Source organism: Heptranchias perlo, chromosome 5 (genome assembly GCF_035084215.1).
Source record: "Heptranchias perlo isolate sHepPer1 chromosome 5, sHepPer1.hap1, whole genome shotgun sequence".
In the NCBI taxonomy this organism is placed as follows: Eukaryota; Metazoa; Chordata; class Chondrichthyes; order Hexanchiformes; family Hexanchidae; genus Heptranchias; species Heptranchias perlo.
The window spans coordinates 24,099,583-24,121,005 of NC_090329.1; the positions used below are offsets into that span (position 1 = coordinate 24,099,583).

The window sequence follows — 21,423 nt, forward strand, 5'->3', positions numbered from 1 at the left end:
ATTTTTTTATCTTAAGTAATAATCTTTTATGTGGCACCTTGTCGAATGCCTTCTGGAAGTCTAAATACACTACGTCCACTGGTTCCCCTTTATCCACCCTATACGTTATATCCTCGAAGAACTCAAGCAAATTTGTCAGACTATCCTTGTGTCTGACCACAGCCATTTTGAAAGACCCTGGATTTTTTAAAACACAGTCACACTAGGGTTTCTTTAATAACTCCAATAAATCTTCGGGGGGGGGGGGACATGTGAAATTTTGCGAATCCCTTCAACCCTCCCCCCTACACACACAGCCTCCCCCCCACACACATACAGACCCTCACCCACACACATACACACAGATCACCCCCACACACAGACCCTACCCCGCACACACACAGACCCGCACACACACACAGACCCCCCACCAAACACACACACAGACCCGCCCCCCACAGATAGACCCACCCACGCACACAGACCCTCCCCCACACACATACACAGGCCACACCCCGACACACACACATAGACCTCCCCATACACAGACCGCCCCCACCCCACACGCACACACACAGACCCTCCCCAAGGCACACACAAGACCCCCACACACACAGACCCCCCCCAGATACACGCACAGACTGCCCTGTGACACACAGATCCCCCGAAACACACACACATACACAGACCCCCCAGACACACAGACCCCCCCTCACACAGACCCCCTCTCACACACAGACCCCCCCCTCACACAGACCCCCTCTCACACAGACCCCCCCCTCACACAGACCCCCTCCACACCCCCCCCCCCGAAACACACACATACACAGACCCCCCAGACACACAGACCCCCCCTCACACAGACACCCCCACACACACACCCCCCTCACACAGACCCCCCCGACACACAGACCCCCCCCGACACAGACACAGAACCCCCCACACACACACACGCACACAGACCCCCCCGACAAACACACACATAACCCCCCCAACTTACACACACAGATCCCCCCCATCACACACAAACGCACACACATACAGACCCCCCAACACATACTCTCAAACACAGACCCCCCCCCGCACCGACACATACACAGATCCCCGCACTCACACAGAACTCCGCCATGACACATATACATAGACCTCCCTGATACACACACACACACACACACACACACAGAGACCCCCCCCCCACACACACACAGAGACGACCCCCCCCCCCCCACACACACACACAGACCTCCACCCACCACACGCACACATGCTCACAGCCCCCTGTCCACACTCCACTCTATCTTTATATAGAGCAGTCTTCTTTATAACTGTGTGTGTGGGGGAGGAGCCTTTATATTTTCTATTTTCTTGCCTTTCACCTCTTTTCATCTGAGAGGGTGGATTTGAGTCAGGGCCCTGCTCTCAGACTTGTGAGTCACCATCCCACTAATAATATGTGGATTGTTGAGTGTTCAGAGAAGGGCAACAGAACTGATCCCAAATGTAAAGGGGGTGAGTTACGACTAAAGATTATAGAAGGTCCAGCCCTACTTTGATAACCTTTCCCCAACAACCTTTTTTCTGGGCTTGGATGGAAGTGTAGTCCAGTGAACTGTCACTAATTCTAACTGTTATAAGGAGAGATTATATGCCTATTTTCCCGTGTTTCCCATCATCCTGCTGATCCTGCTTCATGCCTTGGTGCTGTTAGGTAGAGAAACCTGGAAGAAGACATTTTATGTACAACTACCCACCCATAGCATCATGAATTTTTGTTCAATGACATGAACGGGACAGAGGATTGTGAACAGCATTTCTCATCCAGGATGTTACGAGAATGGAACCTCATTATGTTACCATAGTGGGATAGTCCTATACATTTCCAGGCTGCCTTTTAACTGGAGTTTTAGAGCAGGATAACAGGGGTTACTTAAACATTTCAGTATGTGTTAACATATCTCCTTTTCTAACACTTAGGATTATGTAACAATTCAGTACGCCTTTAGTTCTTCAATTTTTGTTTCCTCCTTTCTCTTGTGGGTGTCACAGCCGTGGCTCAGTGGTAACTCTCTCGCCTCTGAGTAAGAAGGTTGTGGGTTCAAATTTAGAAGGATATGCTGATAGGGTTAGATGAAAAGGAATGGGAGGAGGCTTATGTGGAGCATAAACACTGGCATGAACCAATTGGGTAGAGTTGCCTGTTTCTGCACTGTACATTCTATGTAATTCTATGCAAGTCCCACTCCAGGGACTTGAGCACATAATCTAGGCTGACACACCCAGTGAAGTACTGAGGGAGTGCTGTACTGTCAGAGGTGCCGTCTTTCAGATGAGACGTTAAACTCTCAGGTGGATGTAAAAGATCCCATGGCACTATCTCAAAGAAGAGCAGAGGAGCTCTCCCCAGTGTCTTGGCCAACATTTATCCCTCAACCAACATCACTAACAGAGATTATCTGGTCATTATCACATTGTTGTTTGCAGGAGCTTGCTGTGCACAAATTGGCTGCACCGTTACCTACATTACAACAGTGACTGCACTTCAAAAGTAAAAATCAAAATACTGCAGATGCTGGAAATCTGAAATAAAAACAGAAAATGCTGGAGAAGCTCAGCAAGTCAGACAGCATCTGTGGAGAAAGTAACAGAGTTAACGATTCAGGTCGAAGGTCTTTCGTCAGTTCAGATGCTGCCTGACTTACTGAGCTTCTCCAGCATTTTCTGTTTTTATTGCACTTCTAAAGTACTTCATTTGCTATAAAACTCTTTGGGATGTCCTGAGGTTGTGAAAGGCACAATATAAATACAAATTATTTTATTTTCTTACAGAAGTATGGTTGGTTTATTAACTGGTTTTGAAACACAATCTTCTTAGCTTCCCACATGACTCTGGAGAGTGTACTGACCTTTTAACTTCTTAAATATATGGATTGTTTTTATTTTAATATATCCATTCAAATTCTGGGGCCCAGAAAAACCCTTAGCAAAGGATTCATTCCTGTGATCACATTACAAATAGAGTAACACTGACCCTGGAGGCATCTGTAGCTTGAGCAGAAAAACAATTTTACTTTATTTAGAACTGATGAGGGTCCTGAGTTAAGTCTGGCACAGTTCCCTCACCATTCATAGACAGTGGATTTGGCTGAGAAAGCACTAGCGATTAAAAGGCATCTAGCTGACTGTTTAAGGCATTCAGTCTTCACAAGTGGAATCAATATTGCTCCATTTACCTAAGGATTCAAAAAAAAAAATCAGGACTCAAAGGCTTGGAAGGAATGAAGTTATTAACCTTTTTGAGTGAAAGATCAAAGAATATTCAGCGGACTTGTTTCCTTTAGCGCTGTTGACAAGAGTAGCAAATCACAGAAGCGTGTACCTAAAATGGGTAATCTGACTGTCCCACTCTCCAGCAGAAAGATATTCATCACCTGATCAAAGGACTTTGAGGATCAGTAAATTGGCCAGGGCTTATTACATTTTGAAATGAAGTCAAACACGGTGGTGACAATCAACTGGCCTCTGTACTGTAATGTAGAGAATAGAAAGACTTGTATTGATATAGTGTCTTCACTTCTTTCAGAAATATACCAAATCCCTTCACACACAATGAATTCCTATGAAGTGGAGTGACTGTTGTTACATAGGCAAAGGTGGTAGCCAATTTGCACACATCAAGATCCCCAAAACAAGAATGAATTGGGGAAAACAACCTAGCAGTAAATGAACTTTAAGTGACCAGTCACATCCCCTATATCAGAGTGTCCACCATTACCTGGCTGTTGAAGCCCTGAGCTGGTTACCTTCCATTTGTGTGCTTTTACCACATGTAAATGTCTTCTATTGGTTGCACTGTTTTGAACTTCATAGGCTTAGAGAATTGGAAAAGGCTTTTTTCTCACTGGGGAACTTTGGCTGATGCGGGAGCAGCCTTTATCAATCCTCCATGCCCGCTATGTTCAAAATGCTGCAACCTGGAAGAGAAGCAACAGTAACTTTCAGAAGATTGTGGAGGCAATGGCATCGAGTAGAGCAAAGCAAGCGTCACAACAGCAGATAGTGGTGGAGCAGACCAGACCACACCAGGCCAGGAAGAGGACAGCACCAGCTGAACCCAGGGTAGAAAGAGCAGGGAGCACCAGCCAGCTAAAAAAGTGAGATGCAAGCAGCCAATAACTTTTACTGTATTGGTGGGGGAGCAGGGTTGAATTTTAGAGTAAGAGTGTCCTGATTTCTTAGAGATCAGCGTGCAGTGTTGCCACACTCGAATCCTGTGATATTTGGAATGATTTAGAATGCTTCTTCTATAAATGTGAAAGTGTTCATTAGAAAAGTGAGGTAACTGGGTTAGACATTGGCCTTCCACCTCTGAACCCTGGGTTCAAATCCAGCTGATGAGTTGAAAATATCCCGTTAGCTGGCCTTAAGGGTCCTATGTAAAATGAGCATGGGCAGTCTCCATCAAGTTCCTAGTGGGTATAACAAAGAGCGAGGGCTTGCTCACAGGTGTAATCCCTGGTGGAAGAAATGTCAAGAGGAAAGCCTAAAAATACAACAATACGCAAGATGTTCAGGTCAATAAGGAACAAACAAAAAAGGATTTATTTTCTCTAGTCTTGTGGTTAGCAACAACAAAGTTTATAGAGATAAAAAAATCAATGTGATACTGCTTCTGGTGCATTTGTCTAGCTCAGGCAAATAAAATACTTTTATTCTCTTCAGTCAGTGTAGCAAAATCCTTGAAAAACAAATTAATTTGTAGCAATATAATTAATTTGTTATCTACAATTTTGCAGGCCTGTCTTTTCCAGCTTAATCATCCCTTTTAAAATGATTGACGACAATGGATTAAATTGCTGTGACTGGTCCAACCTGAAGTGATGGAAATGGGAGAGGGTTTTTAAGATGACTGAGGAAGACAAAGAAGAATGAGAAAATGGCCAAGCAGGAAGGCACAAAAGGCATCACTGAAATCAACTGAACTGTTCAACATTCTGGCTTATCTGCTACTACATAAAAGGGTAGAAATTGGTCTATGTCTATTTTCAGATCAGAAATGGTTGTCTCGCTCCCAGAGTCCACCAGAAGCCGACGGCCAGAGGCTCGCCCAAAATTGGGCCTCAGATCTCATGTTAAGAATCGTGGTGAACTGTCTGTACCCATCGCCCCTCCAGAGTTCGCCAATTGCCTCGGGACCAATTTGTGCCAACTGCCTTGCTGGTAGCAGCTCCAAGGTAAGTTCTGGAGGGGGGTGGTGGGAGGACGGTAGGGGCTTAGTGCAGGCTTGCTTAAAAGTAAGTTTGAAAAGATTTACTTACCATTTTGGTGACGGCCTCCAGCGGTCCCTTTAAGAATTGCTGGTTAGGTCACATTTGGAACCAAAAAAACTGAGTGGAGCAGGTCCGGCGCCTGCTCTGCTCAGTGCCAATTAATTTCATGGAAAGGTCCATAAACAGGTGTTAGGCCCTTTTTTGGACACTAAGGGAATCAAGGGATATGGGGAATCGGGCAGTAAAGTGGAGTTGAGGTAGATCAGCCATGATCTTATTGAATGGGGGAGAAGGCTCGAGGAGCAGTTTGGCCAACTTCTGCTCCTATTTCTTATGAAGATGTTAATGAGGTGCCTAACGCATGTTTTAGGCGGCTGACAGGGACACCAAAATATCACTCGGCCTAATATGGGGTCAACGTATTTCAGGCACCTTTGGATCACAGGATGTTGCGCCCCAAAATTGTTCCTTTTGGCCAGTTTTCTGCCTGGAAAACGGGGGCAACAAGTTCTAATTTCCCCCCTATATCTTTTGCAATTAAAAAAGAACAAATTACAGACTTAACCTGAAAGTTTACTCGTGCTACTTTGAACTCTGCTAATATAGGCTGTAAAGTAATAAATTTAGTGTTTAGTTCAATCCGACTAATGCTAAGTTGTTGTATGATTCAGGTTCTGTTGACTGTACTATTGTATTAGTTACTTTTACTATCATTGATAATCAAACCATGTAATAGTAATAATTCTATTGTTATAAATGTAATTAAAAAAAACATTTGTTGGTAGTGCATCGAGTTTTGTGTCGTGTCCTTGAGATTTTCCCAAAGTGTGGTGAGGCATAATAGTAATTCTTAAACATAATTCTTTACAGTACTGTATTATACTCACTTAGTCACTGGTTGTGAAAGTTTTTTTCAAAAAGGGAGTCATAGGAACAGGTGTAGCTCCTTCGCAGCTTCTAATATTGCACCATTAAGAAAACATTCCCTTTCGCCATTAAGAGGATATTCCAATTTCTCTTTCTCGGATCCAAAGTTTACACTTCCCCTCATTGAACACCACCTGCCATAGTTTTGCTGACTCACTTAGTTTGTATGTCCCTTTGTAACTTCCTGCTCACATCTACACAACTGCCTGTGCCTTCTAACTTAGTGGCATCTGCAAACTTGGATATGCAACTCTCTATTCCTTCATCCTAATAATTTAATAAATATGGTGAAAAGTCAAAGCCCAGTACAGATCCCTGGGAAACACCACTTATCACATCCCACCAATCAGAGAACAGTCCCTTTATCCCTGATGAAAGATCATCTGAAACTACTGTATTAAACCTAAATAAGGGCAATTACAATGGCATGAGGACAGAGTTGGCTAAAGTGGACTGGGAAAACAGATTAGAAGGTATGACAGTGGATAAGCAGTGGCAGACATTTAAAAAGATATTTTATGACTCTCAACAAAAATATATCCCAGTAAGGAGGAAAGACTCCACGAGACGGGTGTACCAACCACGGCAAACTAAGGAAGTTAAGGATGATATCAAGTTAAAAGAAAAGGCATACAATGTGGCAAAGATTAGTGGTAAGCCTGAAGATTGGGAAAACTTTAGAAACCAGCAAAGGAGGACTAAAAAAATAGTAGAGGGAGAAAATAGATTATGAGAGTGAACTAGCAAGAAATATAAAAACTGACAGCAAGAGCTTTTACAAATATATAAAAAGGAAGAGAGTAGCTAAAGTAAGTATAGGTCCCTTAGAGGATGAGACTGGGGAAATAATAATGGAAAACAAGGAAATGGCAGAGGCATTGAACAATTATTTTGTATCTTTCTTCACAGTAGAAGACATCAAAAGCATACCAATAATAGCAGATAATCAAGGGGCAAAGGGGAGGGAGGATCTAAAAACAATCACTATCACTAGAGAAAAAGTACTAGGTGAACTAATGGGTCCTGCAGGCTGACAAGTCCCCTGGACCCGATGGCTTGCATCTGAGAGGCTTAAAAGAAGTGGCTACAGAGATAGTGGATGCATTGGTTGTAATTTTCCAAAATTCACTAGATTCTGGAAAGGTCCCAGCGGATTGGAAAACCGCAAATGTAACGCCCCTATTCAAGAAAAGAGGGAGACAGAAAGCAGGTAACTATAGGTCAATTAGCCTAACATCTGTCACTGGGAAAATGCTAGAATCGATTATTAAGGAAGTAGTAGCAGGACATTTAGAGACTCAAAATAAAATCAAGGAGAGTCAACATGGTTTTATGACAGGGAAATCGTGTTTGACAAATTTATTCGAGTTCTTTGAGGAAGTAAAGAGCAGGGTGGATAAAGGGGAACCAGTAGATGTAGTGTATTTGGATTTCCAAAAGGCCACATAAAAGGTTACTGCACAAAGTAAGAGCTCATGGAGTTGGGGGTAATATATTAGCATGGATAGAGGATTGGCTAACTAACAGAAAACAGAGAGTCGGGATAAAGGGGTCGTTTTCAGGATGGCAATCTGTAACTAGTGGGGTGCCGCAGGGATCAGTGCTGGGGCCTCAACTATTTACAATCTATATCAATGACTTGGATGAAGGAAGGAGTGTATTGTAGCCAAATTTGTTGTTGATACAAAGATAGGTGGAAAAGTAAGTTGTGAGGACAAAAAGTGTCTGCAAAGGGATAGATATAGGTTAAGCAAGTGGGCAAAAATTTGGCAGATGAAGTATAATGTGAAGATATCCACTTTGGTAGGAAGAATAAAAAAGCAAATTATATAAATGGAGACAGACTACAGAATGCTGTGGTATAGAGGGATTTGGGTATCCTCGTACATGAAACACAAAAAGTTAGCATAGAGGTGCAGCAGGTAATTGGGAAGGCAAATGGAATATTGGCCTTTATTTCAAGGGGGATGGAGTATAAAAGCTGAGAAGTCTTGCTACAACCATTCAGGGTGCTGGTGAGACCACACCTAGAGTACTGCATAGAGTTTTGATTCCCTTATTTAAGGAAGGATATACTTGCATTGGAGGCGGTTCAGAGAAGGTTCACTAGGTTGATTCCGGGTATGGAAGGGTTTTCTTATGAGGAAAGATTGAGCAGGTTGGGCCTATACTCACTGGAGTTTAGAAGAATGAGAGGAGATCTTATTGAAACATATAAGGTTCTGAGGGGGCTGGACAGGGTAAATGCTGAGAGGATGTTTCCCCTCGTAGGGGAATCTAGAACTAGGGGGCACAGTCTCAGAATAAGGGGTCACCCATTTAAGACACAGATGAGGAGAAATTTCTTCTCTCAGAGGGTTGTGAACCTTTGGAATTCTTTGCCCCAAAGAGGCTGAGTCATTGAATATATTAAAGGCTGAGTTAGACAAATTTTTGATCAGCAAGGGAGTCAAAGAATATGGGGAACAGGCAGGAAAGTGGAGTTGAGGCCAGAATCGGATCAGCCATGATCTCATTGAATGGCAGAGCAGGCTCGAAGGGCCAAATGGCCTAGTCCTGCTCCTATCTCTTATGTTCTTATGTTCATTGACTTGAAACGTTAACTCTGTTTCTCTCTCCACAGATGCTGCCTGACCTCCTGGGTATTTCCAGCATTTTCTGTTTTTATTTCAGATTTCCAGCAACCGCAGTATTTTTCTTTTGGTTTCCCTTTATCTCCAGTCTGTCTCCTACCATCCAGTCAGTTTATGTAGAACTCTGCCCCAAGCCAAACACCTCAGACTTAATCCCAATCCAGTTCAATTCTTCCTACATAAATATGTCTCATTGAATAGCAGATCCCTGCTTTTGTCTCATTGTTCCAACTACGTACACTGCACCTTTTCTATTCACATTAAAATTCTCATTAAAACAGTTTTAAAGAAATGATTTAGTTTCTGAAAATTAGACAGTAGACACTACACCAGATCTATTCTTACTAGTGTTAGTTTTCTTGATCAATTTTTCATAATAGTAAAATATTTACATTATTATTCAAGAATAATACAAATCTTGTACAACAAAAGTTTAGGTGTTTTTAAAAATCTATTTGATTTTAAATGGCAGACCAGATGCTAAAATAATTGTAGAATAAATACCAATGAAGGATATTGATTCTTGGGAAATTCAAACTACAAATATATTTAAAATATATGCTAATAGAAAATAAATTTATGCATTTACAATATATCAAAATATTTTGCAAAAGGTATTAAACTCAAGGATCTAACCTTTGAAGCAGTTTAAAGAGGTGATATTGATTGTGTTTCAAATTTAAATTGCACCATGTGTGACCAATGGATCGAAGTTCTGTTAGTTTCAATTCTCACCAGGCACCCATTGTCATCTGATTGTCTTTTATTCCCTCCACCACAGGCGCACTGTGGATGCTGCCTCCCAAACCCACGACCTCCACCACCTGGCAGGACAAGGGCAGCAGGTGCATGGGAACACCATTACCTCGAGGTTCCCCTCCAAGTCAGACACCATCCCGACTTGGGACATATATCAGCCGTTCCTTCATTGATGCTGGGTCAAAATCCTGGAACTCCCGACCTAACAGCACTGTGGGAGCACCTTCAACACATGGACTGCAGCAATTCAATGCAGCAGCACACCACCACCTTCTCGAAGGCAACTAGGGATGGGCAATAAATGCCGACCTTGTCAGTGATGCCCATACCTCGAGAATGAATTGTTAAAAAACTTTCCCCCTATAGATCTTTAAGACATTCCCTCTGTGAGAAAAAAAGTTCTCAGACTCCTACTGATACTTTTGAGCCAGATGTTATAAGGTGGAATAATATGGTCCGAGTTAATCACTCTCTGATTTTCCCTCTCTCGTGTTGAACTAGCATTGATTCTTTGCCAGAAATATCATCTTGAATTTACACCAGCATAGCTAGTCACGCTATCTTACTATCCTATTCCTCCCATCTCAACTGTGTTTTAAAAAAGTTGATAGTGTCAAGGAAATCACACTTAGTTTCAGTAAACAACAAAGGATTTAATTTTTTGCAACTTTTACCAGCTTGCAGTTCATTTCATAATTAACAATGTTTTATATTATAATGTTCAAATAATAGTAAATGGCAACTCTATTTACATGCATGCTGTAGAACTCTTTGCTATGCAGCTCTCATGTCACAGGGCATTTTAAAATACACTGTCAGAAAAAGAAAACAGGCAGGTGCTTATCATGTGGAAAAGGCATCAAAGCACCACTGTACTGATTTATCTGTAAGTGCTGAAAACATGGGATATAACATTATGTAGATGCAGCTTCAAAGAGAAAAGTCCCTAAACTGAACACTCAAAGGAAAATCTGGAATTAAAAATGCAATTGTGTATTAATTGGTTCATTGTTTTTTTTTCATCCAAATAAGAAACTTTAGAATGATTGAAGTGTGTTCAGGAGAACTTTCTTGATCAGAACGTTTCTGGCCCAACAAGGAAGGAGCTATTCCTGGTTCTGGTTCTGGGGAATGAAGTGGGTCAAGTGGAGCAAGTGTTAGTGGGGGGATATTTAGGGAACAGTGATCATAGTATCATAAGATTTAGATTAGTTATGGAAAAGGACAAGGAGCAATCTAGAGTAAAAACACTTAACTGGAGGAGGGCCAACTTCAGTGGGTTGAGAACGGATCTGGCTCGGGTAAATTAGAATCAAAGATTGGCAGGCAAAACTGTAATCGAACAATGGGCGGCCTTTAAAGAGGAGATGGTCCGGGTACAGTCTAGGTACATTCCCATGAGGGGGAAAGGTAGGGCAATCAAAGCCAGAGCTCCCTGGATGACGAAAGAGATAGAGAGTAAGATGAAGCAGAAAAAGGGGGCATAATGACAGATGTCAGGTTGATAATACAAGAGAGAACCAGGCTGAGTATAGAAAGTACAAAGGAGAAATGAAAAACAAAATAAGACGGGCGAAGAGTGAGTATAAGAACAGACTGGCAACTAACATAAAAGGGAATCCAAAAGTCTTCTATAGGCATATAAATAGTAAACGGGTAGTAAGAGGAGAGGTGGGGCTGATTAGGGACCAAAAAGGAGATCTACTCATGGAGGCAGAGGGCATGGCTGAGGTACTAAATGAGTACTTTGCATCTGCTTTACCAAGGAAGAAGATGCTGCCAAAATCACAGTAAAAAAGGAGGTAGTTGAGATACTGGATGGGCTAAAAATTGATGAAGAGGAGGTACTAGAAAGGCTGGCTGTACTTAAAAGTAGATAAGTCACTTGGTCCAGATGGGATGCATCCTAGGTTGCTGAGGGAAGTAGGGGTGGAAATTGCAGAGGTACTGGCCATAATCTTCCAATCCTCCTTAGATATGGGGGTGGTGCCAGAGAAATGGAGAATTGCAAATGTAAGGATAAATCCGGCAACTACAAGCCAGTCAGTTTAACCTCGGTGGTGTGAAAGCTTTCAGAAACAATAATCCAGGACAAAATTAAGTCACTTAATAAAGGAAAGCCAGCATGGATTTGTTAAAGGCAAATCGTGTTTAACTAACTTGATTGAGTTTTTTGATGAGATAACAGAGAGGGTTGGTGAGGGCAATGTGGTTGATGTTGTGTATATGGACTTTCAAAAGCCCTTTGATAAAAGTGCCACATAATAGGCTTGTCAGCAAAGTTGAAGCCCATGGAATAAAAGGGGCAGTGGCAGCATGGAAATGAAATTGGCTAAGTGACAGGAAACAGTGAGTAGCGGTGAACGGTTGACTTTCGGACTGGAGGAAGGTATACAATGGTGTTCCCCAGGAGTCGGTCCTAGGACCACTGCTTTTTTTGATATATATTAATGACTTGGGCTTGGGTATACAGGGCACAATTTCAAAATTTGCAGATGACATAGAATCACAGAAAAGATACAGCACAGAAGGGGGCCATTCGGCCCATCGTGTCCCCACCGGCTTAAAGAACAACCAGGTGCCCGTTCTAATCCCACCTTCCAGCACCCGGTCCGTAGCCCTGCAGCTTGCAGCACTTTAGGTGCAGGTCCAGGTACTTTTTAAAAAGAGTTAAGGGTTCCTGCCTCTACCACCAATTTGGGCAGCAAATTCCATACACCCACCACCCTCTGGGTAAAAAAGTTTTTCCTCATGTCCCCTCTAATCCTTCTGCCAATCAGCTTAAATCTATGTCCTCTAGTTCTTGAACTCTCCGCTAGGGGAAAAGGTACTTCCGGTCTACTCTATCTGGGCCCCTCATAATTTTGTACACCTCAATCAAATCACCCCTTAGCCTCCTCTGCTCCAAGGAAAACAACCCCAGCCTATCCAATCTCTCCTCGTAGCTGCAATTTTCAAGCCCTGGCAACATTCTTATAAATCTTCTCTGCACTCTCTCCAGAGCAATTATGTCCTTCCTGTAATGTGGTGACCAGAACTGCGCACAATACTCCAGCTGTGGCCTCACCAGCGTTTTATACAGTTCCATCATTACATCCCTGCTTTTGTACTCTATACCTCCGCTAATAACAGAGAGCATTCCGTTTGCCTTCTTCACAATCTGTACTGCCACTTTCAGGGACCTGTGCACATGCACTCCAAGGTCTCTCACTTCCTCTACCCCTCTCAATATATTCCTGTTTACTGCGTATTCCCTTTTACTGTTTGCCCTCCCTAAGTGCATTACCTCACACTTCTCCGGGTTGAACTCCATTTGCCACTTTTCTGCCCACTCCACCAACCCATTGAAATCCTCTTCACTATCAACAACACGGCCAATTTTTGTGTTGTCTGCAAATTTGCCAATCATACCCTCTACATTCAAGTCCAAATCATTAATATATACCACAAACAGCAAGGGACCCAACACTGAGCCCTGTGGCACACTATTGGAAACATAAAACTTGGAAGTGTAGTAAACAGTGAGGAGGATAGCAATAGACTTCAAGGGGACATAGACAGGCTGGTGAAATGGACAGACAGATAGCAGATGAAATTTAATGCAGAGAAGTGCAAAGTGATACATTTTGGCAGGAAGAATGAGGAGAGGCAATATAAACTAAAGGGTACAATTCTACAGGGGGTGCAGTAACAGAGAGACCTGGGGGTATATGTGCACAAATCTTTGAAGGTGGCAGGACAGGTTGAGAAAACGGGATCCTGGGCTTTATAAAGAGAGGCATATAGTACAAGAGCAAGGAAGTTATGTTGAACCTTTATAAAACACTGGTTCGCCCACAACTGGGGTATTGTGTCCAATTCTGGGCATCGCTTTTTAGGAAGGATGTGAAGGCCTTAGAGAGGGTGCAGAAGAGATTTACTAGAATGATTCCAGAGATGAGCGACTTCAGTTACACGGAGAAGCTGGGGTTGTTCTCCTTAGAGCAGAGAAGGTTGAGAGGAGATTTGATAGAGGTGTTCAAAATCATGAAGGGTTTAGATAAAATAAATAAAGAGAAACTATTCGCACTGACGGAAGGGTCGAGAGCCAGAGGTCACAGATTTAAAGTGATTGGCAAAAGAACCAAAGGTGACATGAGGAAAAACCTTTTTATGCAACATGTAGTTATGATCTGGAATGTGCTGCCTGAAAGGGTGGTGGAAGCAGATTGAATTGTGGCTTTCAAAAAGGAATTGGATAAATACTCGAAGGGAAAAAAAGCGAGGGAATGGGACTAATTGGAGCCGGCACAGGCTCGATGGACCAAATGGCCTCCTGCTGTGCTATAACCATTGTATGATTCTATGAAGAAAACAACCAGGAGGCTATTGTCACTGATGTAATGAAACACAGCTTCAAAACCTTTCAGTTTAAGAAAGTATACAATGTAAAATCAAAACAGCATTCAAACCAATTCAGGTGTTTGACTTCTTGGTCTAAGATTATGTAAATATTCTAGACACTGGCTAACATGTTCAAAAACGTTTTACAACTATTTTTAAGGAGAATCATCTCTGCATCACAAATAGTTTATCTTTCAGATGCCTCAAAATGTCACTCTAGGTTCAGGAATAAAATCTTGTTCAATCCCTCCCTCCAATTCTTGGTGTTGCACCATACACCTCAACATTGGTCTGGTAGTAAACCTTTCCAGTGGCAGGTAAGCTGTAATAGCAGCAGATTCACTGCTACAAACGTTGGGGCATTACTGATGGCAAAATTAAAAGGAGGAAAAAAAAGAGACATAAAAAAACTACATGGAAGATGGTCAAGCAATGGAATGAGACAAAGGAAGATCACATGGTGTGGGTGGGTTAGGGTTATAATGTGATACACACAGTATTACGATTGTGTAGGACCTGCTGGATGGACCAGAGGGTCTTCTACGGTCTGTCTTTTGCTGCTTGAAACTGGAGGAATGGTCAATTTTTTTTACAGCTTGAGATAAATGGCTGCCATTAAAGTTATCACAGAATATTAGATATGTTACATTTAAATCTAAAATTCTTGTGTATACTCTCCAGTGAATTAAGTTGCTATACTGATGAAATTAGGCAGAAAAATCAATACTTTCCTTGTGGATATCAATACTGCAGTTTTCTTGTTCTAACCTCACCATAATTGTTATTCATCAAATTATCCCAAATTCCAATCAACGAAAAGAGAGGAACTGTAGTCTATGACTAGCAGATATAATATAATTGACAAATTAACAGCATTTGAATAATTCGAGGCACCTGTGTGCCACAACTCCATTCCAGCTTGGGAATTTCCGTTATTGCTCCGATGATGGTGTTCTTCACTTAAAACAAGTACATCCAAGAGATAGTTAATACAGTGCAAAGCTTCGGCATTCAGGATCCAATCTCGCAAGAGATTTTGTTGCTGAATTCCCAATTTCAATCATGAGCAGCAGATATTGTATTCTTCATCCACTCGGCGACATTCATGAGATAAATCTTATATCTCAGTGGAAAAAGTGGAGGAGGAAGTGTCACACTTCTTTCAAACTGTCTTTTGAAGGTTTATTTAATTCAACTTTTATTCCCCTTTCACCTGCAGAAATAAAACTAATATTTATACCTCATAGTAGAATGTTGCAAACTACACAAGCAGTATATATAATTTAAATAAACAGATCTATTTTCTCCTTGCACTTAATCTACTGGTGCCCACTACACCACTTCTTCCTTCAGGCAGAAGCTGAATGGCCTTGGTCTTTCAACACTGATCTGTGATGAGCTGAAAAGAGATACAAGTCCACAGGGCCTTTTCTCGACACACACTAATGCTCCACATTTCAACTTACAAAATGTTCCAGCAAGTAACCCACTCAAGACCTCATCAGATTCACCAAATGAATTTGAGAAAGATTAACATAAGCATTTACTGGGTACAATTAAGATTGCATTTATAACAAGCATAACATTTTATACTGCATGTTTAAAGTTGGATTTCCCTTAAGGAACATTATGCACAAGATCCATATCACTACAACTTAACTTCAACTTGGGAGTTGGAAAATAGATCTGCTTTTTCTTTCTTACTTACGAGGTTAAATTTTGTGAGGCAAGACTCCCAGGGCAGAGCATCACTTTCCAGGTGCACAGATCAGAAAATTGGGAGTGGAGGTCAGCGCACCTGATTCAATGGCCATTTAATGACTGGAAAAGCAGGATTGGTTTCTTTCATTTGCACTCCGACCACACAAAGTCTTGCCTCACAGAACATACCCTATGGTGTTTTCATTTTCTGTTTATAGAACACTAAGGGAAACAGAAACAAAGTATAAAGAAGTAATGCAATGGTCATACAGTTAACACAGGCCTGTGTTCCAGGTGTACCAATGGAAATGCAGATGCATTTAATTATCATCGCTCTGGCAAACGACAGGATAACCCAGATATGATCATTTCTTGCATGATAAATCCAGGTTATTGAGCATTTACTCACATGATGGTCTTCTTCATAAAATTACTTCCAGCATTAAACCACTGTGAGAATGTGCTTTGAACACAGAATGGGTATTTTGAGCACAAATTATGCTTGTTTATCATTTGGGTACTTTTACTTGCTTTCAAAAGTAAATAATATAATGGATAAAAAGCTATCTATAATGAATCACTCTGCATTGATAAGCATTGATGTAAATTTCCAAGAACAAGTAATTAGCAGAGTCCGTAAAGGCCAATGCTACTGTTGGGTGAAATCCCGATATCCCCACCATCACGGAAGCCAGTCTTCGGCCAATTCGATTCACTCCACGTGATATCAAGAAACGGCTGAGTGCACTGGATACAGCAAAGGCTATGGGCCCCGACAACATCCCAGCTGTAGTGCTGAAGACTTGTGCTCCAGAACTAGCTGCGCCTCTAGCCAAGCTGTTTCAGTACAGCTACAACACTGGCATCCACCCGACAATGTGGAAAATTGCCCAGGTATGTCCTGTCCACAAAACGCAGGACAAATCAAATCCGGCCAATTACCGCCCCATCAGTCTACTCTCAATCATCAGTCAAGTGATGGAAGGTGTCGTCGACAGTGCTATCAAGCGGTACTTACTCACCAATAACCTGCTCACCGATGCTCAGTTTGGGTTCCACCAGGACCACTCGGCTCCAGACCTCATTACAGCCTTGGTCCAAACATGGACAAAAGAGCTGAATTCCAGAGGTGAGGTGAGAGTGACTGCCCTTGACATCAAGGCAGCATTTGACCGAGTGTGGCACCAAGGAGCCCTAGTAAAATTGAAGTCAATGGGAATCAGGGGGAAAACTCTCCAGTGGCTGGAGTCATACCTAGCACAAAGGAAAATGGTAGTGGTTGTTGGAGGCCAAGCATCTCAGCCCCAGGGCATTGCTGCAGGAGTTCCTCAGGGCAGTGTCCTAGGCCCAACCATCTTCAGCTGCTTCATCAATGACCTTCCCTCCATCATAAGGTCAGAAATGGGGATGTTCGCTGATGACTGCACAGTGTTCAGTTCCATTCGCAACCCCTCAGATAATGAAGCAGTCCGAGCCCGCATGCAGCAAGACCTGGACAACATCCAGGCTTGGGCTCATAAGTGGCAAGTAACATTCGCGCCAGATAATGAAGCAGTCCGAGCCCGCATGCAGCAAGACCTGGACAACATCCAGGCTTGGGCTCATAAGTGGCAAGTAACATTCGCGCCAGATAATGAAGCAGTCCGAGCCCGCATGCAGCAAGACCTGGACAACATCCAGGCTTGGGCTCATAAGTGGCAAGTAACATTCGCGCCAGATAAGTGCCAGGCAATGACCATCTCCAACAAGAGAGAGTCTAACCACCTCCCCTTGACATTCAACGGCATTACCATCGCCGAATCCCCCACCATCAACATCCTGGGGGTCACCATTGACCAGAAACTTAACTGGACCAGCCATATAAATACTGTGGCTACGAGAGCAGGTCAGAGGCTGGGTATTCTGCGGCGAGTGACTCACCTCCTGACTCCCCAAAGCCTTTCCACCATCTACAAGGCACAAGTCAGGAGTGTGATGGAATACTCTCCACTTGCCTGGATGAGTGCAGCTCCAACAACACTCAAGATGCTCGACACCATCCAAGATAAAGCAGCCCGCTTGATTGGCACCCCATCCACCACCCTAAACATTCACTCCCTTCACCACCGGCGCACTGTGGCTGCAGTGTGCACCATCCACAGGATGCACTGCAGCAACTCGCCAAGGCTTCTTCGACAGCACCTCCCAAACCCGCGACCTCTACCACCTAGAAGGACAAGGGCAGCAGGCGCATGGGAACAACACCACCTGCACGTTCCCCTCCAAGTCACACACCATCCCGACTTGGAAATATATCGCCGTTCCTTCATTGTCGCTGGGTCAAAATCCTGGAACTCCCTTCCTAACAGCACTGTGGGAGAACCGTCACCACACGGACTGCAGCGGTTCAAGAAGGCGGCTCACCACCACCTTCTCAAGGGCAATTAGGGATGGGCAATAAATGCCGGCCTTGCCAGCGACGCCCACATCCCGTGAACGAATAAAAAAAAAAGTTCACTAATGAAACTGAATCTGCTTGATTTTTATTAGAATACTGAGAGCTGCACTAAAATATTACGTTTACCATATCTTGCAATTTCCAGTGAATATAACAAATTAAAATATATTTAGAAAGCATGCAGGATCCTGGGCTTTATAAATAGATGTGGAGATGCCGGTGATGGACTGGGGTTGACAATTGTAAACAATTTTACAACACCAAGTTATAGTCCAGCAATTTTATTTTAAATTCACAAGCTTTCGGAGATTTTCTCCTTCCTCAGGCTTGAAACATTTGCCTGAGGAAGGAGAAAATCTCCGAAAGCTTGTGAATTTAAAATAAAATTGCTGGACTATAACTTGGTGTTGTAAAATTGTTTACAATTTATAAATAGAGGCATAGAGTACAAAAGCAAGGAGGTTATGATGAATCTTTATAAAACACTGGTTCAGTCACAACTGGAGTATTGTGTCCAGTTCTGGGCACCGCACTTTAGGAAGGATGTGAAGGTCTTATACAGAGTGCAGAAGAGATTTACTAGAATGATTCCAGGGATGAGGGACTTCAGTTATGCGGATAGACAGGAGAAACTGGGGTTGTTCTCCTTAGAGCACAGAAGTTGACAGGAGATTTGATAGAGATATTCAAAATCATGGCGAGACAGAGTGGATAGAGAGAAACTGTTCACATTGACGGAAGGGTCAAGAACCAGAGGACATAGATTTAAGGTGATTGGCAAGAGAACCAAAGGCGACATGAGGAAAAACTTTTTTACACAGCGAGTGGTTATGATCTGGAATGGACTGCCCGAGGCGTGGTGGAGGCAGATTCGATCGTAGCTTTCAAAAGGGAAATGGATAAGTACTTGAAGGGAAAATATTTGCAGGGCTACGGGGATAGAGCGGGGGAATAGGACTAGCTGGATTGCTCTTGCAAAGAACCGACGGATTCAATGGGCCGAATGGCCTCCTTCCATGCTGTAACCATTCTATGATTCTATATCGGAATGGGCTCCCCTAATGATGGATAAAATCACCATCTGGTGTGGTATGGAGCTATATAAATGATAAAGTTCCCAGGTTCAATCTCTGCTTCATCCTCGTGTTCAAATCCCTCCATGGCCTCACCCCTACCTATCTCTAAAACCTTCTCCAGCCATACAACCCTCAGAGATCTCAGCGCTCCTCCAATTCTGGCCCCTTATGCATCCCCGATTCCCATCGTCCCACCATTGGTGGCTGTGCCTTCAGCTGTCTCGGGCCTAACCTCTCTGCCTCTCTATCCTCCTTTAAGACGCTCCTTAAAACCAACCTCTTTGACCAAGCTTTTGGTCATCTGTCCCAATATCTCCTTATTTAGTTTGGTGACAAATTTTGTTTGATAACCCCCACTGTGAAGCGCCTTGGGACATTTTACTATGTTAACAACGCTATATAAATGCAAGTGGTTGTTCTTCAAATCAGGAAGTCTGCGTGCAGCCTTTGAAAAGAGATAAGCCAGGTCACTTTTGTAGATTATGAGAAACCGCTATGCAATACTGTACCTTGTATCACAGTTTAGCAGAGCAATTGCAAACTACATTATTTTCTACTAAGGAGCCAGCTAACTTTAGCTACTGCGTCACTGCTATTTATATGTTCTTTTATTGTTCAAGTCAAGTGTAGTGTTATTCTGCTACTTTCAATACAAGAAAGATCATATGAAAAGCACAGGATTAAACCAGTAGCTGAAATAAACTGAAAAGGGTTTTTTGTCCATTCTCTGAGCACACTACAAATTTACCTAGAAAACACTTTCTGGGACATAAGGAGCTAGGGTTCACCTACGAGAGTAGTCTGAAACATGGAAGTCAAAAATATCCAGAGTTTTTAAAAAAAGAGTAAAAAACAACCCAAAATGTAATAATGTTGGCAGCATAGGTGGGTTAGAAGACCACTCAAAGGCCAACAAGTTAAAAACGTCATTAGGGCTCAGAAAGACAAAGACACAGAACATCTACCCGACAATGTAGAAAATTGCCCAGGTATGTCCTGTCCACAAAAAGCAGGACAAATCCAATCCGGCCAATTAGAATCCCATCAGTCTACTCTCAATCATCAACAAAGCGATGGAAAGTGTCGTCGACAGTGCTATCAAGCGGCACTTACTCACCAATAACCTGCTCACCGATGCTCAGTTTGGGTTCCGCCAGGACCACTCGGCTCCAGACCTCATTACTGCCTTGGTCCAAACATGGACAAAAGAGCTGAATTCCAGAGGTGAGGTGAGAGTGACTGTCCTTGACATCAAGGCAGCATTTTACCGAGTGTGGCACCAAGGAGCCCTAGTAAAATTGATGTCAACGGGAGTCAGGGGAAAACTCTCCAGCGGCTGGAGTCATACGTAGCACAAAGAAAGATGGTAGTGGTTGTTGGAGGCCAATCATCTCAGCCCCAGGACATTGCTGCAAGAGTTCCTCAGGGCAGTGTCCTAGGCCCAACCATCTTCAGCTGCTTCATCAATGACCTTCCCTCCATCATAAGGTCAGAAATGGGGATGTTCGCTGATGATTGCACTGTGTTCAGTTCCCTTTGCAACTCCTCAGATAATGAAGCAGTCCGTGCCCACATGCAACAAGACCTGGCTTGGGCTGGGTCAAAATCCTGGAACTCCCTTCCTAACAGCACTGTGGGAACCTTCACCACATGGACTGCAGCGGTTCAAGAAGGCGGCTCACCACCACCTTCTCAAGGGCAATTAGGGACGGGCAATAAATGCTGACCTCGCCAGCGACGCCCACATCCCATGAACGAATAAAAAAAAAGCTAGCCCATTTATTGCAGAGGATAAAGCGATGTGTGCTTTGTTTTTTTTTATTCGTTCATGGGATGTGGTTGTCGCTGGCAAGGCCAGCATTTATTGCCCATCCCTAATTGCCCTTGAGAAGGTGGTGGTGAGCCGCCTTCTTGAACCGCTGCAGTCCGTGTGGTGAAGGTTGTCCCACAGTGCTATTAGGAAGGGAGTTCCAGGATTTTGACCCAGCGACGATGAAGGAACGGCAATATATTTCCAAGTCGGGATGGTGTGTGACTTGGAGGGAAACGTGTAGGTGGTGTTGTTCCCATGTGCCTGCTGCCCTTGTCCTTCTAGGTGGTAGAGGTCACGGGTTTGGGAGGTGCTGTCAAAGAAGCCTTGGCGAGTTGCTGCATTGTATCTTGTAGATGGTACACACTGCAGCCAGGGTGCACCGGTGGTGAAGGGAGTGAACGTTTAAGGTGGTGGATGGTGCCAGTCAAGCAGGCTGCCTTGTCCTGGA

General features: G+C 43.2%; 1 protein-coding gene across 2 annotated transcripts in view; it reads right to left on the bottom strand.

Annotated features, from left to right (window-relative positions):
* Positions 1–10,197: 10,197 nt before the first annotated feature.
* Positions 10,198–21,423, bottom strand: part of egln1a (egl-9 family hypoxia-inducible factor 1a) — a 116,141-nt gene continuing 104,915 nt past the window's right edge. For both annotated transcript variants that reach the window (XM_067984138.1, XM_067984140.1), the window contains one exon: positions 10,198–15,161. In XM_067984138.1, coding sequence (XP_067840239.1) covers positions 15,100–15,161 — 62 coding nt within the window. In that variant the 3' untranslated portion in view covers positions 10,198–15,099. The remainder of the gene's footprint in view (positions 15,162–21,423) is intronic.